Genomic DNA, 21,427 nt, shown 5'->3' with positions numbered 1-21,427 from the left:
AATAGTCAGAGCAGAAGCCCATTCCTCTGAATTTGGCGGTGCAATTGGAGGAGGAGATGATCTCTAGCACCCATCTGTCTGATGTCATTGCTCACCATGCTCGGTGGCATGGGGCGAGGTAGCTTCCAAAGGGGTGCTCTCTGGACTGAAACTAGTGTGGCTCCTGAGTCCTGTCACATCTGTTGAAGTGCTGTAGGGTCAGGGGATGTCATGGAGGCAGAAGGCTGACAACTCCTATTGTATTTTCGTTTCTTCATGGAACGGTACTTGGGTTGCTTGGAGTGAAAGGATGGTACCTATTGTCTCAACTTGGGTTAAGGACGGTAAGGCTTGTGATATGGGGCTGGTGTGCAAGTCCCCAGGTGGGCTTTGAGTCTGTGTCCTCAAAGGGCATCCTTGATCATGGCCCGTATCTCCCTAGAGATGCCTGATGCTTGAAACCAGAATGCTGTGTGCACAGTCACCGCCATGTCCATAGACCTGGCTGCAGCATTGGAGAAGTCCATTTCTGCCTGTAAAGTTGTCTGCCACTAACTGGCCTTTCTTGAGTATTGCCCTTATTTTGAGAGAGAAGATGTCAACGCTACCCCAGCCCCAAAAGTCATTTTTGGCCAGGAATGTTGGGTAGTTTGCCACTTGGACTTATAAAAGAGGCAAAGGAGTAAGATTTTCTCCCAAGCAGGTTAAGCTGTTTGCTTCTTTGTCCTTAGGGGTTATTGTTTGATTTAGATTTTTCCTGGAGCACTGTAATGACTAAGAAGCCTGGGCTGGGATGGGCATATAAGTACTCAAACCCAGGCTGAGGGACCTGGCACCGTTTCTCCAGTCATTTTGCAGTCATTGTTACTGCGGCCAGCGACCACTGACAGGGTCTTTGCCAGGTCGAGCAACTCCTCATTTATGTGGAGGATGGTTCTGGGTGGACTGGGAGCTGTCAGATCATCAAACAACTTATGAGATTTCTCTGATGTGATTGAAGTCTCTCTTTCTCCAGAGTCTCAGCAACTCTTTTAAGGAGCTCTAGGAAACACATTGGTGAAGTTCTCTGGCCTGTGTTATACTGGAGGTCAAACTAGATGATCACAATGGGCTCTTCTGGCCTTGGAATTTATGAAGTCATCTCATGCTGAGATCACCGCCTTGTTGGGTGAAGAAGTAGTCAGGACCTTTGGTAGTGAAACAGGATGTTGCTGTTGCTCTGCCCTGGTGGTCTGGCCAGAGGAGCAGGCAGGGAAAGTGATCTCTTCCTAGAATGTGTTGGAGACCGCTCAGAGAGGCCTGTGAGAATAGGCCCAGGAAACCCAAGAGGGCCATGGCAGTATGCAACAGAGGTATAGCTAGCTTGACTGGTAGTGGTCAGTCCAATGTCATTGCTAATGAGACAGCAGCTAAGTGCTATGAGGAGAGCTGGCAGACCTCTCAGTGATGTTTACCACAGATCTCAGAGGAGGAGGTTTCCGTGCTTGAAGGTGCTGAGAATGTATGCCCTGGTGATGGAAAGGAACAGACCTTCTCCATGGGTGGTGCCAAGGTATACAGTGTACTCAGGGACTTGCACTGGCACCCGTAGATGCCTCAGTACTGATGGCCCTGGTTTTCGTAGTAGCTCATTTTCAGCTGCAGTGTTGTTGCTCAGGGATGAGTTGCTGGAGCTGGGATCGGTGTCAGAGAAGGCTTATTTTGTGCTGCGGGGTATTCCTTATTAGTCCTAAATGCTGTGTGGCGTTTGGTGGCTTTATCTTTTGAGGCATCAGGTGGTCCCTGTCCTCATGGAAGGACACTGAGCTCTGCCTCTATGTTCAGAGCAGCCCTGCTCAGTGTCAGACTGATCCTGAGACTGTCATCATCTGCTTTGGTGCTGATAGCACCTGCTGCGCTCATGTGCTCCTTCTTTGGTGCCGGGTCTTTCCTCAGTGGTCTCTTCTCCATGCTGGTCTTTGGAATTGATGCTTTGCTAGATCAGATGCTGGTGAAGTTACCTTGTCCACTACTTGGACCCTGAATCTCATCTTCTCAGGATCTGAAGAGACCTTCATAGACTGTTCCAAGAAACGAAGCTTCAACCATGCTTCCTGAAGCTTGTGTGTTCTTACAGAGAAAGAATGGCAATACTGAAGACCTGCTTGTTTTCTGGGACTCTCCTAAGCAGATGAGGCACCTGCTGGGTCCATATTTCAGAGGAATTAGTCCACTGCAGGATGGGTGCAGCTTGAAGCCTGAAGGTTTGAATCCCTCATGTTGAGAATCCCTGTACACAGATGCTGACTGTAAAATATTCGGTACAGGTGAGTCGATTTAATTCAGGAAGGCTGTACATCAGAAAATCAGAAGTGTTACAAAGAGTTTTTTGGGGAAGAGTTTGAAGAAATTTAGCCAAAGCTAAGAACTAGCAGGTTGGACACTTGCCAGGTTCTGTCTCAGTGCTGTGTAACGGAGAACAGAGCGTCCTGGCTGCCCTGGCCTTTGTGCCCCTGTAAAGAGTCATGCCAGAGATTGTTCCTAATTTTATTATTAAAGGGCAAACTTTTAAAAAAACGCTTTATAAGACCAAGAGCTAACACCCGTGTTCTGATGCTCTTGCCATTTATAGTCATCCTCTGCTCTGACATGTCAAATTTAGATGCAAGGCCCTCAGTGCTAGGAGCTGTCGCTTTATGTCTGTAAAGTGCCACACAGGCTGAGAGTGCTGTATGCATTAATAAAACTCTTCCCAGAGGAGAATTTTTTTTGCAAATTTAAGGCTAATGAGAGGAGACTTTTTCTGAATTATGAAAGGCCAAAAAAAAGGAAACGTTACTTACCTTGTACAGTAACTGGAGTTCTCTGAGAAGTAAGTCTCTATGGGTGCTCCACACCAGAACATGCCCATGCCCTCTTGATGAGAGACTTTCAGAAGCAGCATCTGTAGGTCAGAGCCTGTGACCAACACACTGTCATGCTCCGGGGTAAGGGTGTGGACCTGCTGCCACTCTAGTTTTTTCTCTACTAAAAAAGAACAATCAGAAAACTCCAAGGCAGAGGGAAAGGAGGGCGGGCAGTGGAAGACCCATATGGAGTCACATCTCAAAGAACTCCACTTACTGTAGAAGGTAAGTAACCTCTCCTTCTTCAAGTAGAGTCCCTATAAAAGTGTTCCACGTGAGGTTATTCCTGAGCAGTACTTCAATTACGGAGAAGGGTGCTAAGGAGGCCGATTCAGTAGAGTATAGAACAGAATCACCAAAGGCCGTATTGGCTCTGAAAGCAGGTTTGAGAGTATAGCGCTGGAAAGGGGGTGCCGAAGACCAGGTGTCTGGCTTGAAGATGTCTGAGATACATATGTTTTAGTAGGGCCACATGGTAGACGAGACCCTGGTGGAATGAGCTATCACCCTTGGAGGGGGATAGCTCCCCACAGGTTCTAATGGATGTTTCCTCAGTGCAGTAGGGACTAAGATGAGGTCCGACTGTAGAGTAGGTTCTTTGAGAGGAGGAAAATGGTTGAACAGGCCTTTAATAAATGTCAGTCAGTGGATGAGTGAAGACTGAAAACCCCTCACTAGGAGGTGAAAAGTTGTGACAGCTGCCAAACTAACCTTAACTGAGCTCAGCGATAATCCTGTGGTTTTTAAATTTAGCAGATAATCAAAAATGTGTGTCAGACAAGACTCAACAGGAGGTATAGATTGGCAGCTGCACCAAAAATGAAAATGTTTCCACCGCTGAAGGTAGGTTCTCCACTATGGAGCAGCACTGTTTGTCCCTCTGGAGAGCGGTCTTGTTCTATACCAGAGAGCCATCTAGTAGTCAGGCCTTGAGGGGAAGGTTGGGAGCAATCCCAACTCCATGGGAAGAACTCTGCTGTCAGGGGAAGGTGGAGGCAGTTGCTGAGACATGCAAACAAGCTCTGGAAACCATACCTGCCTTGGTCATGATGCTGCAATGTGGAGGGCTACTAATTTCTCCTGTTTCTGATCTGGACCTTGAGTAGTGATGGTGTCGGGAGATGATCATACAGAGATACATGGGGTCAAAAGATGACTAGGGCACCTCCCGTCAAGTGCCTGCTGTGCTCCCTCGCCTCCTGAACAGAATCATCTGCACTGGATGGTGTCATGGAGAGACCTATCTCCGGATGGCCCCAGGTAAGATGTGTCCTTCGACATACCATATCATTCAGCTCCCACTTGTGGTTGAGGCAGAGGGAGGTCTGCCACTGTATTCTGCAGTCCTGGTAGTAACCACTGAGATCTGTATGTGATTGCTGATATGCACCAGTTCCATAATCTTATGGATTCGGCACATAACGAATGTGATCTTGCTACTCCTTGTCAGTTGAGATAATATATTGCTGCTCTGTTGTCCATCATTATTCTGGTTGCGTGGCCCGACATGGGAAAGGAACTGCGGGCAAGCATAACACTATCCTGAGTTCCAGGATGCTGATATGGAGGATTGCCTCCTGTGGGCCCATTTGACCTACACTGTGAAGCCTTGGAAGTGCATGCCCCAGTCTAGCAGGGAGGCATATGTAAAGATGATCCTTGTGGGAAGGGGCTGCTAAAATGGAACTCCCACCCATACCTTTTGGGGACCTTTCCACCAACTGAGAAAACTGATAACTCTCTGAGGTATGGACACCCACTTGGATAGACTGTACTGTTGGAAGTGTAGATGGTTCTCAGCCAGGCTTGAAGACACAGAAAGCGTATCCTTGCTAAGGGTGTCACAAACATACAGGCTGCCATACAACCCAGGAGTTGCAGGCAAGCCATTTCTGTGGTTTGCAGGCTCTGCTGTACTGTTGAAATGGGGCTGGACTTTGTGGAAAACCTGTCTGTTAGCAAGCATGCTCTGGTGGTGGTAGAGGAATCTGGCGTGGCCCCAACAAAGTCTATGTTTTTTGCGCGCGAGTGTAGACTTTTCCATGCCAAGGCAGAGGTCCAGGAAATGGAACAGGGATAGGGCCCTTGTTGGTTGCTATTTGTACTTCAAGAAATGAGTGACTCTTCAGGAGCCAATCGTCCAGGTAAGCAAAGATGATTATTCCCATCTGGCAGAGATAGGCTGCGATGGCCAAGAGGACTTTGATAAAGACCTTGGGACAGCGGAGAGGCCAAAGGGCAGGACATGGTATTGTCAGCGGTCCCTGCCAACAACAAAATGTAGGAAACGTTTGTACAAGGTGTGTCCGGCTATATGAAAATAAGCATCCTAAAGGCAAGGGAGACAAACCAACCCATCTTCTGGATCCATGGAGGGAAGCAGTGCTGCTAGAGTGACCATTCTGAACTGTTGAGAGCAGATAAAGATGTTTAAAGCCCTGAGATCCAGAACTGCTCTCCACCCCACATTTTCCTTGGGGATGAGGAAGTACTGGGAATAGGATCATTTCCTGATGAAGGCCAGTGGAACAGGTTTGACTAGGCAGGACTGCACCTCCTGCCTCAAGAGACTCATGTGAAGGGTTCCTGAAGACGGACGGAGGGAGGGCACGCAGGATGAGCTGAACTGGACGGAACAGCCTGTAGGACTCACCTCCAGGATCCATCTGTCTGAGGTGATGAGTTCCCATAAGGACAGAACGCGGTTGAGAGAATCTCCATAAGGGTGGATGGAGAAAGATGCATTGTAGGATCCGGAATAGGAGATAGTGCTTGACCTTCAACCAACAGGTCAAAATGGTTGCTTCTAAGATGTCATTGACTATGAAGGATGGCCCCCTTCTTGGTGAATATAGGCTTCTTCCTGGGGGGAGATGGGGGTTCAGCTGGCTTCATGGGTTAATAGTGGACTGGACAAGATTGTTGAGCTGCCTCTGATCTTATATTTTCTCTTTGTCACAGTCGTACAGATGCCCAGAGATCAGTGTCATACAGGAGCCTTTTAGTGAATGAAGGGACCTGTCTGTGGCCTCCCTCAACAGCTTGGGTCCTTTCAAGGTACGGTCCTCAGCAGTGTTTTGTACCTCCTGGGGAAAACTGGAACTAAGATGTTTGATGCATGATCACTGCCATAGATACAGAACATGCAACTGTATTGGCAGCCATTGAGCAAGATCAGGAGAGAAGCTTGGAGATTGTCTGGGGTTCTATTATCGGTGGGGTGAAATTGTTCCCTCTGGTCCTGTGGCAGGTGCGCAAAAGACAAAAACTCAATTTGTAAAATCATGTTTTGCCATCAGGGCCTGGTAAATGGCTACTCTGAACCACAAAGAGGCTGAGGAGCAGCTTTCATGGCCAAGATCTAGCCATTTTAGCTCCCTCTCGGATGGCGCTGAGCAGGACTGACGTTGGTTTCATTCGTCAGTGGCCTTCACAACCAGGGAGTTAGGTTTAGGGTGGGAGAAAAAAAAATACCCTGAGCCTTTGGGTGGAATACTGCATTTTTTAATCAGCACATTTACAGTAGGTGGTAGAGTAGCTGGAATTTACCTCACACCTTAGGGGCTGGAGACAGCAGAGCATCATTGATGGGCAAGGCAATTTTGCCCTGAGGAGGCATCTGGAGCAGGGAATGTTGGGTTCCTGTATCTCTTCCAATGGGATCTGCAAGGCCTCTGCGATCCGTTTCAGAAGGCCTTGAAATCATTAGTGGGGGAGGCATAACAGCCTTGTATGGCAAGGAGGATTTATGGGAAGATGTTTTTTCTTCTTCCCCACCTGGCTCTTGATCCTCTATAAGTCCTCCGGTCGAGCAGGAACCAGGGTCGGTGATTGCTGCTCTTGACATGCCCTCTTATGAGATGGAACTGTGTAGAACTCCTTGCCATAAGAGGCCCATGGGTTCTAATAAGCCCATTGTGGTGGGGCATAAGAGAAAAGGCAGGACCCCAAGATTGCTGGGCGTATCTCCTGCTGGGAATTTCTTCCTTGGGGTGCACCTCAAGGGAGGGAAGCCGGAATGGGAAGGTGGAGGAGCCCTGTACAGACTTCTGAGAATCAGACGCAGTGTCATCTCCTGTGTCCACTTGAGGGACAAATGGTGCTGCTATCAAAGACTACGCTGGTACTGGGGGCTGGAGTGGGTCTGGTAACCGCACTGGTATGGAAGCAGAGACTTCGCTGGCTGATGAGATAGTTCCACAGGAGGATATGTTGGTACTGGCTGAAACGCCTCTTAGTGACTCTGGGAGGTAAGTCGGTATCAGTGGGGAATGTGTCTCAGTACCTCTCAGCAATGGAGACTCAGAATCTGAAGGTCCTTCTGCGAAAGGCACCTGGACAGTACGAGGGACTCTGGATAGGAAACCTCAGGAGTCAGTATATGTAGGGGTATTGGAGACAGTACCGAAGCGTGGTCTGGGCGTTTTCCTTGACTGGCTGCAGAAGACTGTACCAATGATGATTTTGGTTTCGTTTTAGAAGAGTTTTTATGCTTCAAATGTACTGAGTCTGGTGCTAACAGCAATGCCACTCTATGTTGTTTAACAGATGACTTCTTGGTACATGGCATGGCATTTTAAACTGGTGTCAGGTTCTGAATATTGGAGAAGGTGGAAGCCACAGCAGTACCAGTGCTGGGATACAAGACACAGACCAAGAGGTTGACTTCCCCATGTTCTGTTCAATATCTTCATCAATGTTTTAGATAACGGCATAGAGAGTACACTTATAAAGTTGGCAGATGATACCAATCTGGGAGGGGTTGCAAGTGCTTTGGAGGATAAGATTAAAATTGAAAATGATCTGGACAAACTGGAGAAATGGTCTGAAGTAAATAGGATGGAATTCAGCAAAGTACTCCCACTTGGGAAGGAACAATTTGTTGCACACATCCAAAATGGGAAATGACTTTCAAGGAAGGAGTACTGTGGAAAGGGATCTGGGGGTCATAGTGGATCACGAGATAAATATGAGTCAACGGTGTAACACTGTTGCAAAAAAAACCAAACATCATTCTGGGATGTATTAGCAGGAGTATTGTAAGCAAGACGCAAGATTAGGCCTCAACTGGAGTATTGTGTCCAGTTCTGGGCAGCACATTTCAGGAAAGACGAGGACAAATTGGAGAAAGTCCAGAGAAGAGCAACAAAAATGATTAAAGGTCTCGAAAACATGACCTATGAGGGAAGATTAAAAAAACTGGGTTTGTTTAGTCTGGAGAAGAGAAGAGTGAGGGGGTGATAACATTTTTCAAGTACATAAAAGGTTGTTACAAGGAGGAGGGAGAAACACTGTTTTCCTTTAACCTCTGAGGCTAGGACAAGAAGCAAGAGGCTTAAACTGCAGTAAGGGAAGTTTAGGCTGAACATTAGGGAAAACTTCCTAACTGTCAAGGTGATTAAACACTGGAGCAAATTGTCTAGGGACTCTCCATTGCTGGAGATTTTTAAGAGGTTAGACAAACACCTGTCAGGGATGGTCTAGATCAGGGGTGGGCAAACTTTTTGGCCTGAGGGCCACATTGGGGTTCCAAAACCGTATGGAGGGCCGGGTAGGGAAGGCTGTGCCTCCCCAAACAGCCTGGCTCCTGGCTCCTACCCCCTCCCACTTCCCACCTCCTGACTACCCCCTTTAGAACCTCCCCCCATCCAAACTCCTTTGCTCCTTGTCTCCTGACCACCCCCTCCCGGAAGCTCCCGCCCCTAACCACCCCCATTCAACCCCCTCCCCCCGCTCCCTGTCCCCTGACTTCTCCGCCCCCTATCCACACCCCAGCCCCCTGACAGGCCCCCTGGGACTCCCACCTATCCCGCCCATCCAACCGCCCCTGCTCCCTGTCCCCTGACTGCCCTCCGGGACCCCGTGCCCCTTATCCAACCCCCCCGCTCCCCTTACCATGCCGCTCAGAGCAGCATGTCTGGCAGCCGTGCCGCCTGGCCAGAGCCAGCCGCGCTGCCGTGCTACCCGGCGGGAGCTTGCAGCTGTGCCATCTAGAGCGCTGGCGGCACGGCGAGCTGAGGCTGCAGGGGAGGGGGGAGGACAGCAGGGGAGGGGCCGGGGGCTAGCCTCCCCGGCTGGGAGCTCAAGGACCGGGAAGGACTGTCCCAGGGGCTGGATGTGGCCCACGGGCCGTATTTTGCCCACCTCTGGTCTAGATAATGCTTAGTCCTGCCATGAGTGCAGGGACTGGACTAGATGACCTCTTAAGGTCTCTTCCAGTCCTATGATTATATGGTTCTTTTAGATTCTCATTCTGGAGAAAATTTTTTTAAAAAGATCTGGATGGTTCTGAAGGGCCCCAGGGTTTCTACTTACTGCAGCAGAGACAGTCACTGGAGCTCTTTGAGCAGCCAAAGCTGATGTTCAAGGGGGTGACTTGAATGCTCCATCAGTTTCAGCTGTTCCTCAAGTTTTTGAAATCTGCTTTTAAAACTTGAGCAGACCACGTATTTGGAGGGAACGTGAGTCTCTTCAAATCAGCAGAGGCAGATTCAATGTCTGTCATTGTGGGAAAGAGACCTGTGGCAGGTCCGGCAGGGGTTTTGGGCATAACCTATTAGTTGAAGTAGGGGACTGAGGCCAAACCCAGAAGCCCAGATTGGGCAAAGGAAAGAAGGGAGTAAACCCCCCAAACCACAAAACTGTGTTAAACAGAAAAATTAAATATTAAAAAATTACTAAGAAAGAAGCATAAAAATAAAGAAAATAAAGCAGAAAACCACATGGTTATCTATCATGGACACTGCAACACTCCCTCTCAAGCTGCAGGAGGTTGAGAAGGAACTGGAGTGGCACTGGGCCCAACCCCCATATACCCTCACACCAGCGCTTGAGGGTATGTAGGGCGCCGCTGTGGACCTAAGGACAGTGTTGAAGAAAGTTTCTGTTCAAAAATGCCCAGGCACATACACATCCTGAAGCTGAGCACCCCTAGGGACACTTCTTGTATAGTGAGTATTTAGCTGTTTGAAAACCCTGGTCCATTTGTAAATCAAAAAACTTGCTGTAAAACAAGAACTAGCACAATGATGCTGATTGAACATGGCTCTTCAGTAAGGGGAGGTGGAGACACTTCCTCCAGCTGTGTGGGGGCAGAAGACAACCACTTCAAAATTTCAGCTAGTGCAGAATGCAGAAGCCTGCTAACTAGCATTAGCTGGAGGGAACGTAATGCTTGTTCTCTAGAGTCTGCACTGATTCCCAACTTACCTCTAGGTGCAATCTAGGTGTTGATTTGATCTATAAATCCCCACATGACTTGGGTCCTGGCTACCTGAGATACTCAGCCCCTTTTACAAGTTACCAATGGACAGAGAGATCTGTTGGAGTGCCTCTCCTGTGAGCTTCTACATATAAGCAACTGGGGGCAAAGCTTGCTCTCTCTCCAGTATTTTTAAGTTGCTTAATAATGTCCACAACGATTTGTTCTAGGTCTCAAGTGAGATCAGAATCCTATTGTGCTGGTCATTGTAAAAGATAATCTCTGCCCCCCAAAAGTCTGAAATCTAAATAGAAAGGGTAAAGGTTCCATTTTACAGATGGGGAACTGAGACATAGAGATTAAGTGACTTGCTCATGGTCACAGTAGGAGCCAGTTCCAAGAACCAGGAATTAAATCCAGACCTTTTGAGCTCAAGTCCAGTTCCTTAACCACAAGACCACTGTCTCTTTTGTGTTAAAATCCCAGCCCCTTTGAAGTCAGTCAATGACAAAACTCCCTTTGACTTCAATTGGGCCAGGATTTCAACCATAACATTGCAGTGCTCCTGGTACTTGCTTTCCCTGCTGCTCTGATATAGCCTGAGTTTGTTGATCTCAGGCCTTTGTCTGATGATGGTAGGTACACCACTAAGGTGGTTTTGAAGGAGCTCTGTTCAGTTCAGTTGACCCTGACATCTTAGGGTCATTTGTTATATTTGTAGATCCACCCAGAGTCTTAGTAAGCAGAGGGTGAGAGCATTCAGGGACCCCTTTCCTGAATACCCTCAAACCCCAGAACCCTGACACACAGTGAGGGCTCCCCTATACCCAGAGATGGGAAGGATAGCTACATGTAACTGAAGGTCAAATTCTTCAAAATGATATAAGCAAGAGGTTAGGTGAACTTCACGACTGACCAGGATCTTCACTTGGTAGGTGGCAGGAAATAAAGGGTCAGAATTAAGACTATGATTGGAACCTTAACTACCTGTTTCCTGAGTTTAAAGTGTCTATAATTCTCAGCTTACTTTTTGTGAGGAAATTTGGTGCTTGGTATCTTCAGAGAACTGTACAGCTAATTAACTCCACCAGCTTCCTGATGCCAGTATTATCCCCATTGTACAGGAAGAGGAAAACTGAGGCCAAGGGTGGTTTGTCCAAAGTCAAAGAGCAAATCTGTGATATAGTTGTGGGATCACAGAATCTCAGGGTTGGAAGGGACCTCAGGAAGTCATCTAGTCCAACCCCCTGCTCAAAGCAGGACCAACCCCCAACTAAATCACCCCAGCCAGGGCTTTGTCAAGCCTCTCCTTAAAAACCTCTAAGGAAGGAGATTCCACCACCTCCATAAGGAACCCATTCCAGTGTTTCACCACCCTCCTAGTGAAAAAGTTTTTCCTAATATCCAACCTAAACCTCTCCCACTGCAACTTGAGACCATTACTCCTTGCTCGGTCATCTGCTACCACTGAGAACAGTCTAGATCCATCCTCTTTGGAACCCCCTTTCAGGTAGTTGAATGAGGAGGGATTTGATAGCTGCTTTCTTCTCTTCCGCAGACTAAACAATCCCAGTTCCCTCAGCCTCTCCTTAAAAGTCGTGTGTTCCAGTCCCCTAATCATTTTTGTTGCCCTCCGCTGGACTCTTTCCAATTTTTCCACATCCTTCTTGTAGTGTGGGGCCCACAACTGGACACAGTACTCCAGATGAGGTTTCACCAATGTCAAACAGAGGGGAACGATCACGTCCCTTGATCTGCTGGCAATGCCCCTACTTATATCGAACGCTGTAGTCAACTTCAAGGCTTTCTAGGCCTGAAGGGTGAGGGAAGAAGACTTAAGGGTCTTGTTTGATTCAGGAGGAAAATGTGCTCAAGGAAAGGCTCCCATAGGATACTGGTGATGTCAAACATGGAGGTGCCACTCTTACCTGAGAGCTAAGGCTGCAGCTAATTCTATTCTGAACAGAGTCAGTTCCACCTAAGTATGAAATGCAGCTTTCCTTCAAAAGGCTCATCTGTTTACCTGGATCTCTCTCAGCAGTGCTGTCACCTGTTGGTGAGGGCTCTCCTCTCTGGGATATCTTTGCACCACTGCGCAGAACCTTCTCGAGAATACCACGGCCCTCTCGAAGCCGCTCCACAGATGTGGGGACCATCCTGAAAGAGGAAGCAATAAGAGTTGAGGGCTGTTACTACACATCTTTGAGCACAATGACCAAGGTGTGCGGGTTGTGGGCCCCTTGATACACTTACAAGAGGGCTTTGTTTTTAAGCTCTTAAAATATTCTGCTTAGAACGATTAGCATGAAGTCAGGGCTGGAGTGCAAGTCCCTGCCATACAGAGGTGCAGGGGTGGTAGAAGAATGGGTTCACCAGACAATTATGAGAATTAAGGTACTGCACTGCTTTTGTGATGTCAACAACCCTGGTGGATTTTACTCTGTCAGTTGCTGGCTACCAAATAGGACTACTGTGAAGTGTTTTCTAAAGTACTGCACTGGTGCAATGAGATCTCTGCTCTTTGTTGTCAAATGATTGTGAGATATTTAATGTTTCATTGTGGTCTAAGTGAGTGTGGGTCCTCCTCTCTCAGAAAAGGGTATCAAAATTTAACAGCATTTTGGAAATCCTAGGATACATAAGTCTAGATATAGTCACCATATGGAAATGAGGGTTTTTTTGCACTGAAAAAGCAGTTTAATGCAACACACTATAATAATACAACATTAAGGTAGCTTTGTTAAAATATAATCAGCAAAAGCAAGGTTCCTGGAGCAGTGATAACTTAGCCATTTTGCCTATAAATGCTACTTTCCATTCCTGTTTTCCTTGTCCAATTTGTTTTTTGTTTTTAATATTGTAGCACTTAGAGGCCCACACAAAATTGGTACAACATAGTGTTACCCACAGTCCAAACACACAGTGAAAATCTCAGCCCCAAAGAGGAAAACAAGAGATAAGTGTCAGAGTAGCAGCCGTGTTCGTCTGTATTCGCAAAAAGAAAAGGAGTACTTGTGGCACCTTAGAGACTAACCAATTTATTTGAGCATAAGCTTTCGTACTCCTTTTCTTTTTAAGAGATAAGTGACTTGCCTCAAGTCACACTGCAGGACAATGGCAGAGCCAGGAACAGAACCCCGGTCTCCTGAGTAACAGTCTGTCCAGTGGATCATGCAGTTTCTAAAGGTGTATTCTTGTTATTTAATATGTAGTATAGCAGTGCCTGGGTGCCCCAGTCACGGATCCGTGAGGGGCCGCATTACTCTAGGCACTGTACATAGATGACAGAAAGCCAATGCTTTTTCTACAGTAAATATGTAGCATAAAACACATATGTGCAGTGTAGCAGGATTAACATTGTGCAGGAGCTTAGACAGGAAACATAAAAATTAAACTGTGCAACCGCAATGTTGTATTAAGTGGTTTTTGCATTTATTTTCTCTCTCTCTCTTTTTTTTTTTTATAAAGGAAAATATAATTTGTTCTCAACATTAGCATTTTGAGGGCCCAGAATGGACACTGAAATTCACACCTCAGTGAGGTGAATGGGGTAGGGGCAGAGTTCACTCCTCACTGAGGTGAATGGGGTGAGGGGGGTGAATTCACACCTTCTTTGCTGCTATTGTTTGGCTGGAGACAGTTTTCTGCAAGGCTGGGTTAACAGGGCAGCAGCACATCTGTTTACATTGTGATGGCTGTATCTTGGCAACTGAAAGAGACAGAAACTTATTTTTTTTTAAATGAAAGCTATTTGCAGATATTGTAGAATGCAGCAAAACTATGGAGACCTCTAAAAATCACAGCAAGTAATTTTAGTTCCCACTTCCTCCTGTCCCTGTTATGCCAACAAGTATGTCTGAAAATGTACAAGGGAACTGTGAACAGGTGTAAATGGGGCGGGATGAAATTGTTTTATAACCTTTACTCTAGCATGAGCCTTCTGTAACACCATTTGAAAGTGAAATGGGACTGTTCACTCTCAAGCCACATCCAGTAGAACCAGAGAAGAAGGAAATAGGATAAGAAAGGTAGCAAAACCGGTTAATCCAATTTTAAACAGATACCGATAACACTTCACACTTGGTAACCACATGACACTGTGGCCCCCAGCCTTATGCCATGATACTTGCTCATGAGGCCATAGTGGAAACCAAACCCAGAGCAGCTGAATGAAGCAGGTAATGTAAAGATGGACACTGGAGCCTGACTGCCATGTGGAGAGGTGGTCTCACATCCCTACGCCTGGCAGTTGCATTCAGCCATGCCCCAGTCCCAGACAGCGGGGGATGGCACAGATGTGTGTGTGTGTGTGTGCTGGGGGGGTTGCTTTTAAACCTTTACAAGACAGGCTATAAAGTGAGCAATCATTTAAGTGCAGGGCCCCAGCTCAGCCAGTCCCAGCTTCTCCCAACATCTCCATTGTGTGTGGATCACTGAGACAGCAGGGCAACACACGCTGGTTTCTGAAAGAACGAACTCTTTCCTTTCATGCCTTTCTGTGCGGTTGTCATTGCAGTAAACTCACTCCAGCATATGGCTTCTCAGGCATTTCTATTGTGCGCCAAATCTTAATAGAAATTCTTGTGGACCCCACTTCCTACACAGTATTGCCCAGACCCACCTCCCTTTCCCTTCTATGTCAACTACAGCAATTGCCTACACACAGAATTAGTATCATGAAAAGAATGTCTTTTTGCCTTTTAACTAGGGCTGTTGATTAATCGCAGTTAACTCGTGCGATTAACTCAAAATAATTAATCACGATTAAAAAATTAATCAGGATTAATCACACTGTTAAACAGAATACCAATTGAAATTTATGAAATATTTTTGGATGTTTTTCTACATTTTAAAATATAGTTATTTCAATTACAACACAGAATCAAATAGTACACTCTTCACTTTATATTATTTTTATTACAAATATTTGCACTGTAAAAATGAAAAAATATTTTTCAGTTCACCTCATACAAGTACTGTAGTGCAATCTCTTTATCGTGAAAGTGCAACTTCTTATAGATTTTTGTTACAGAACTGCACTCAAAAATAAAACAATGCAAAACTTTAGTGTCTACAAGTCTACTCAGTCCTCCTTCTTGTTCAGCCAATCGCTAAGACAAACCAGTTTGTTTACATTTACAGGAGATAATATTGCCCACTTCTTATTTACAATGTCACCTGAAAGTGAGAACAGGCATTTGAATGGCACTGTTGTAGCCGGCATTGCAAGGTATTTACATGCCAGATATGCTAAACATTCGTATGTCCTTTCAAGCTTTGGCCACCATTCCAGAGGACATGCTTCCATGCTGATGATTCTCGTTAACAAAAATGTGTTAATTAAATTTGTGACTGAACTACTTGGGGGAGAATTATATGTCTCCAGCTCTGTTCTACCTGCATTCTGCCACATATTTCATGTTATAGCAGTCTCGGACGATGACTCAGTTCGTTTTAAGAACACATTCACTGATGATTTAACAAAACGCAAAGAAGGTACCAATGTGAGATTTCTAAAGATAGCTAAAAGAAAAGGAGTACTTGTGGCACTTTAGAGACTTGACCCTACGTTTAAGAATCTGAAGTGCCTTCCAAAATCTGAGAGGGATGAGGTGTGGCGCATGCTTTCAGAAGTTTTAAAGGAGCAACACTCCCATGTGGAAACTACCTAAAAAGAAAACCAACCTTCTGCTGGTGGCATCTGACGCAGATGGTAAAAATGAACATGCATCAGTCCACACTGCTTTGGATCGTTATTGAGCAGAACCCATCGTCCGCATGGACGCATGTCCTCTGGGATGGTGGTTGAAGTATGAAGGGACATATGACTCTTTAGCGCATCTGGCATGTAAATATCTTGTGATGCCAGCTACAACAGTGCCATGCAAATGCCTGTTCTCACTTTCAGGTGACGTTGTGAACAAGAAGTGGGCAGCATTATCTCCTCCAATGTAAACAAACTTGTTTGTCTGAGCGATTGGCTGAAGTAGGACCGGGTGGACTTGTAGGCTCTAAAGCTTTACATTGTTTTATATTTGAATGCAGTTATTTTTTGTACATAATTCTACAGTTGTAAGTTCAACTTCCATGATAAAGAGATTGCACTATAGTACTTGTATTAGGTGAATTGAAATATATTATTTTTGTTTTTTACAGTGCAAATATTTGTAATAAAAATAAAGTGAGCTACTGTACACTTTGTATTCTGTGTTTTACTTGAAATCAATATATTTGAAAATTTAGAAAACACCCAAAAACATTTAAATACATGGTATTCTATTATTGTTTAACAGTGCGATAAATTGTGATTAATTTTTTTAAATTGATTGACAGCCCTACTTTTAATGCAATTTAGCAGATGGAAATAAAGTGAGGCCAGCATCATGTGACACCAGCTCTCTACAGAACCCTGGCAAGCACCATGTGGACCACCACAGGTTCCTGGAGCACAGTTTGTGAACCTATGCTCTAGGGTATTTGCACATGACACAGACTAGAGATGTGCCAAGTGCTCCCCTCATCTCCCGCATGTGCCATCATGCCAAAGGTGTAAGTCTCTGTTCGGACGTCATGGGGAGGTGTATTATTTCATTTCTTTTTCAATAAAAGCGAGCATTAAGATGTCACAGCAGCCCATACTGTGAGAGTCAAGGTCTTGCAGTAGAACGCTAAGGTGCAAATCCCATGGCAAACACATGGTCCTAGAGTCTGGAGAATAAGCCCAACAAAAGAAAAATTGGTGAAGACACTTCACATTGTTTTTTAATTTCCACCATGGATATTTGGCATCTAATCTACAATCGGGCTGGCTCAAGAGGCTGCTGGGATCACTTGTGTTTATATTGTCGAATTCAACTCATATAGCCGACCAGAATCAGTGCTGTGGCCCCATTCTAAAGCCAGGAGATATATCTAGAGCCATTCCATATGAAGGTTAACTCAAGATCCATCCAGGGTGAGCAGACACTTGCTAGTGCTGTCTGACTTTCTGATGGATTCTATTTGTAGGCCTTTACACACATCATCTTGGGAAAGCCCCAAGCAGAGAGTCTGACCGACTTCCTATGAAGCAACAACCACCTTGTCAGAAGAGTGAACACTCACCACCTACTGCTGATGTTCTCCTGGGATTTGCAGTGTGAGGTCAAGGAACTAGCCACCCTCAGGTCTGGTGGGCTGATCTCCTCTATGTGAGGCAGGGGGGGATGTGAGGGAGAGAAGCCACTTTGTGGGGAGGATGGGGCTCGTACTACTGAGCCCAGCACATTGCTGGCATCTGTGTCAGTCACAGAGCTGTTGCTGCCTTGTCGGGTAGGAGTCACTGTGCATCGCACTGAATCACTTCCCTCCTTGGCTTCCTGTTTTCGCTTGCGGTACTCCAGCAGAGAAACCTGAGAGAGAAACATCACCATGAGCCTGGGAGACTGAGGCTGTTAGTTGAACAGACAGATCACTAAGTTGACAGGTCCCTGGGGGGGGAAAGATGCTATCCCTTCATATGCTGCCCTAGGAGCACTGATTACATATACAAGTACACATTTTAACATGCATAAAACTGCAGGATAGGGCATCCCTGAGCTATAATTAGGACTAGACTTTATGAAAAACAAGAGATGATTTGCATCTCTATAGTTCCTTTCGTGCAAGGATCTCAAAGCATGTTACAAACATGAATGAAGCCTCCCCTGGGAAGAAGGTAGGAATTTTACAGGTGGGATAGAGGCAGAGATTAAATGACTTGTCTGTAAGAATCATACACCAAATCAGTTTCAAAACAGGGGAAAAATCCCACGTGACAGATTAGATACCATCAATAAATCATAGTTAGCATGATATTACTGAGAAATATGGAATTATGAAAAATATGGTTATGAATTTTAAGCCTATAATCAGAACCCCATGAACTGATTGCAAATTTACCATAGAATCCATCCCAGCCTCAGAATTGGACTGCAGAATTTAAACGTTAATTTAGAACAATGTACATTTCTAGTTCTGTGTACAAAGAAAACAAAGTTTGCATCCTTTTATATTGGAGTCACATGTCTTCTGGAATTTGCAGATAGGCTGAAACAATAGCTCAGAGGTGTGACTGTCGTATTTTTCCACACTTAACTATTTAATGGATGATCATTTCAGAAGAAATATGCTGTTAGTAGTGTGCTTATCCCACAATCCCAAACTTCCTCCTGCACCTCCTCAATTGTCAAAAGCCTCAATGGCTTCTGTCCAGTTGCCAAATCTCCAGCATCCTCCTGACAACTTGTGCAATACAGGTCCACACAGTACAAAAATCTGCAGCACTCTGAAAGCTGAAAACAAAAGCGTTCTCTACTTCTATTCTATATAGGTTCAAACACCATGCTCACCCCTACAGGATCTGAGCACCTTCCAGCACTGCATTAAACAATGTGACGAACATCTGTCATATGTTTGTTCTCTCATCCTGCCCCCAGAGGTGAAACATATGCAGTGGGGTGTCTTGTTTGGGCATTTTATTTTAATACATATGCATATCTACACCACTAACATTTTGCAAAAATATTCTCACAATTGCTCACATTGGCTCTGCTCCACTAGTGTTAGCACTTTTGCGAAGCCTAGTGTAGACATGGCCTGTAGCATTTTAAGCTGTGTCATCTCATCCTGTTCAGAGCAGATCTATTTGACAAAGTGATTAAAAAGGCAGCAGCAGCCAATGGCCAATTCAAGGCTTGCAATCTTGTTAACACCAGAAGAACTGAACTACTGTTTGCAAAAGTGGGAAACTTTTGCAAAATTGCCACACTCATGATTCTTGGTCAAAGGCACAAAACAAAGGATTCTATAAGTCAACTGTATTTTGGGGGAAAACACGTTACATAGTCTCATATGATAACTCTCTTTCCATTCCTTGAGAATATCTGGAGAATGTTAAACAGAAGTTATTAAAGTTAGACCTTTTTAAAAACAGCAGATGCAGATAACTTGCATCCAAGAGTTTTAAAAGAGCTGACTGAGGAGCTCACTGGATCGTTAAGGTTTATTTTCAGTAAGTCTTGGAGCAATGGGACAGGTTCAGAAGACTGGAAGAAAGCTAACGTGCCAATTTTTAAAAAGGGCAAATGGATAATTATAGACCTGTAAGCCTGATATTGATCCTGGGCAAGATAACAGAGTAGCTGATATGGGAGCTGATCGATAATAAACTAAAAGAGGGTAATGTAATTAATACAAATCAACATGGGTTTAGGGAAAATAGTTTCTGTCAAACTAAAGATGTCTTTTTTTGATGGGTTTACAAATTTGGTTGATATAGTAGTGTTGACAAAATATACGTAGACCTGGAACCACATGATCTTTTGATGAAAAACGACGACATAAAATTAACATGACACACATTAAATGAATTAAAGACTGGCTAACAGTATAGAGGGGATCATCATTGAGTGAGTGTTTCCTGTGGAGTTCTGCAGGGTTTGGTTCTTGGCCCTATGCTATTTAACATTTCTATCAATGACCTGGAAGAAAACAAAATCACTGATGACAGATTACACAAAAATTGGGGGAGTGGTAAATAATGAAGAGCACAGGTCACTGACTTAGGGTGATCTGGATCATTTTAGTAAACTGGGCACCAGGTGTGTCTTTTAATACATCTAAATATAAATTAATATATCCAGGAACAAAGAAAGTAGGCCATTCTTACAGGATTGGGGGGAAGTCTATCCAGGGAAGCAGTGACTCTGAAAAGATTCGGGGATTGTGGTGGATAATCAGCCAAACGTGAAATTCCAGTATAACACTGTGGCCAAAAGAACTAACGCAATCTTGGGATGCATAAACAGGGGAATTTTGAGAAGGAGTAGAGAGGTTATTTTACCTCTGTTATTTGGCATTGGTGTGACTGCTGCTGGAATACTGTGTCCAGTTCTGGTGCCCACAATTCAAGACAGATGTTGATAAATTGAAGAGGGTTAAAAGAAGAGCCATGAGAATGATTAAAGGATTCTCATAAGTAGATGGAGCTCCTTGAGCTAAACAAAGAAGTTGGAGGGGGGATCTTGATTAGTCTACAGAGCCCTACATGGGGAAAATGGTTACCAACCTTTTGTAACTGTTCTTCGAGATGTGTTGCTCATGGTCTATTCCATTCTAGGTGTGCATGTGCCTATGTGCGTGGCAGTTGGAGATTTTTAGTGATATCCATAGGGTCAACAGTGGCGCCTCCTTGAGTGCTGTGCTCATGCGCCGGTATATCAGGTGCCACCAACCCTACGCCATTTCAGTTTCTTCTTGCCCTGTCAAAGTCTTTCTGGAAATCTAAGTACACTATATCCACTGGACCGCCCTTGTCCACGTTTGTTGGACTCCCTTACAGAACTCAGATTAGTAAGACATGATCTCCCTTTACAGAAACCATGGTGACTTTTGCGCAACAATTTATGTTCTTCTGTGTGTCTGACAATTTTATTCTTTACTACTGTTTCATCTAATTTGCTCGGTATTGACGTTAGACTTACCGCTTGCCAGGATCACCTCTAGAGCCCTTCTTAAATATTGGTGTTACATTCGCTATCTTCCAGTCACTGTGTACAGTAGCTGATTTAAAGGACAGGTTACAAACCAGGTTAATAGTTCTGCAAGTTCACCTTTGAGTTCTTTCAGAACTCTTGGGTGAATGCCATCTGGTCCCGGTGACTTGTTACTGTTAAGATTCGCAATTAATTCCAAAACCATCTCTAGTGACACTTCAATCTGTGACAATTCCTCAGATTTGTCACCTACAAAAGATGGCTCAGGTTTGGGAACCTCCCTAACATCCTCAGCCGTGAAGACAGAAGCAAAGAATTCATTTAGTTTCTCTGTGATGACTTTACCCGTCTTTAAGTGCTCCTTTTGTATCTCGATAGTCCAGGGGCTCCGCTGGTTGTTTACCAGGCTTCCTGCTTTTGATGTACTTAAAAAACATTTTGTTATTATCTTTTGAGTTTTTGGCTAGCTGTTCCTCAAACTTTCTGGCTTTTCTTATTACATTTTTACTTTTAATTTGGCAGTGTTTATGCTCCTTTCTATTTACCTCACTAGGATTTGACTTCCACTTTTTAAAAGATGACATTTTATCTCTCACTGCTTCCCCCGAGATCCAGGGAGGGGATGATGGAGGCCAGGGAGACCATGTGAAACTTCAACTCTGTGAGAGACTTGTTAAGGCACTGCAGGTCTAGAATGGATCTGAGGCCCCACCTTTTGCTTTCGGGATTAGCAAGTAGTGGGAATAGAACCCCTTTCCCTTCATGTCCCAAGGGACCTCCTCCACTGCCCCGAGGTGCAGGAAGTTCTCTTGAACAAGGAGTTGGTCATGAGAAGGGTCCCGAGGAGG

At 45.1% G+C, this 21,427-nt stretch overlaps 1 protein-coding gene across 19 annotated transcripts in view; it reads right to left on the bottom strand.

The window, feature by feature from the left end:
* SETD5 (SET domain containing 5) overlaps positions 1-21,427 on the bottom strand; it is a 163,263-nt gene that overhangs the window by 17,711 nt on the left and 124,125 nt on the right. For 17 of the 19 annotated variants that reach the window (XR_006292476.1, XR_006292477.1, XR_006292478.1 and 14 more), the window contains 2 exons: positions 17,170-17,456; positions 12,089-12,222 (listed from right to left, as the gene is read on the bottom strand). Coding sequence is in view for 13 of the 19 variants with exons in the window: in XM_043552109.1 (XP_043408044.1) it covers positions 12,089-12,222; positions 17,170-17,456 (421 nt within the window). In the remaining 6 variants the exon portion in view is untranslated. Of the gene's footprint in view, positions 1-12,087; positions 12,223-13,673; positions 13,775-17,169; positions 17,457-21,427 lie in introns of those variants that run through there. The other 2 variants (XR_006292479.1, XR_006292480.1) reach the window with 1 other exon arrangement.

Source organism: Chelonia mydas, chromosome 7, assembly GCF_015237465.2.
Source record: "Chelonia mydas isolate rCheMyd1 chromosome 7, rCheMyd1.pri.v2, whole genome shotgun sequence".
Lineage (NCBI taxonomy): Eukaryota > Metazoa > Chordata > Testudines > Cheloniidae > Chelonia > Chelonia mydas.
Note: the sequence above shows the minus strand (reverse complement) of the source record. Positions and strands in the feature narration are given on the sequence as shown.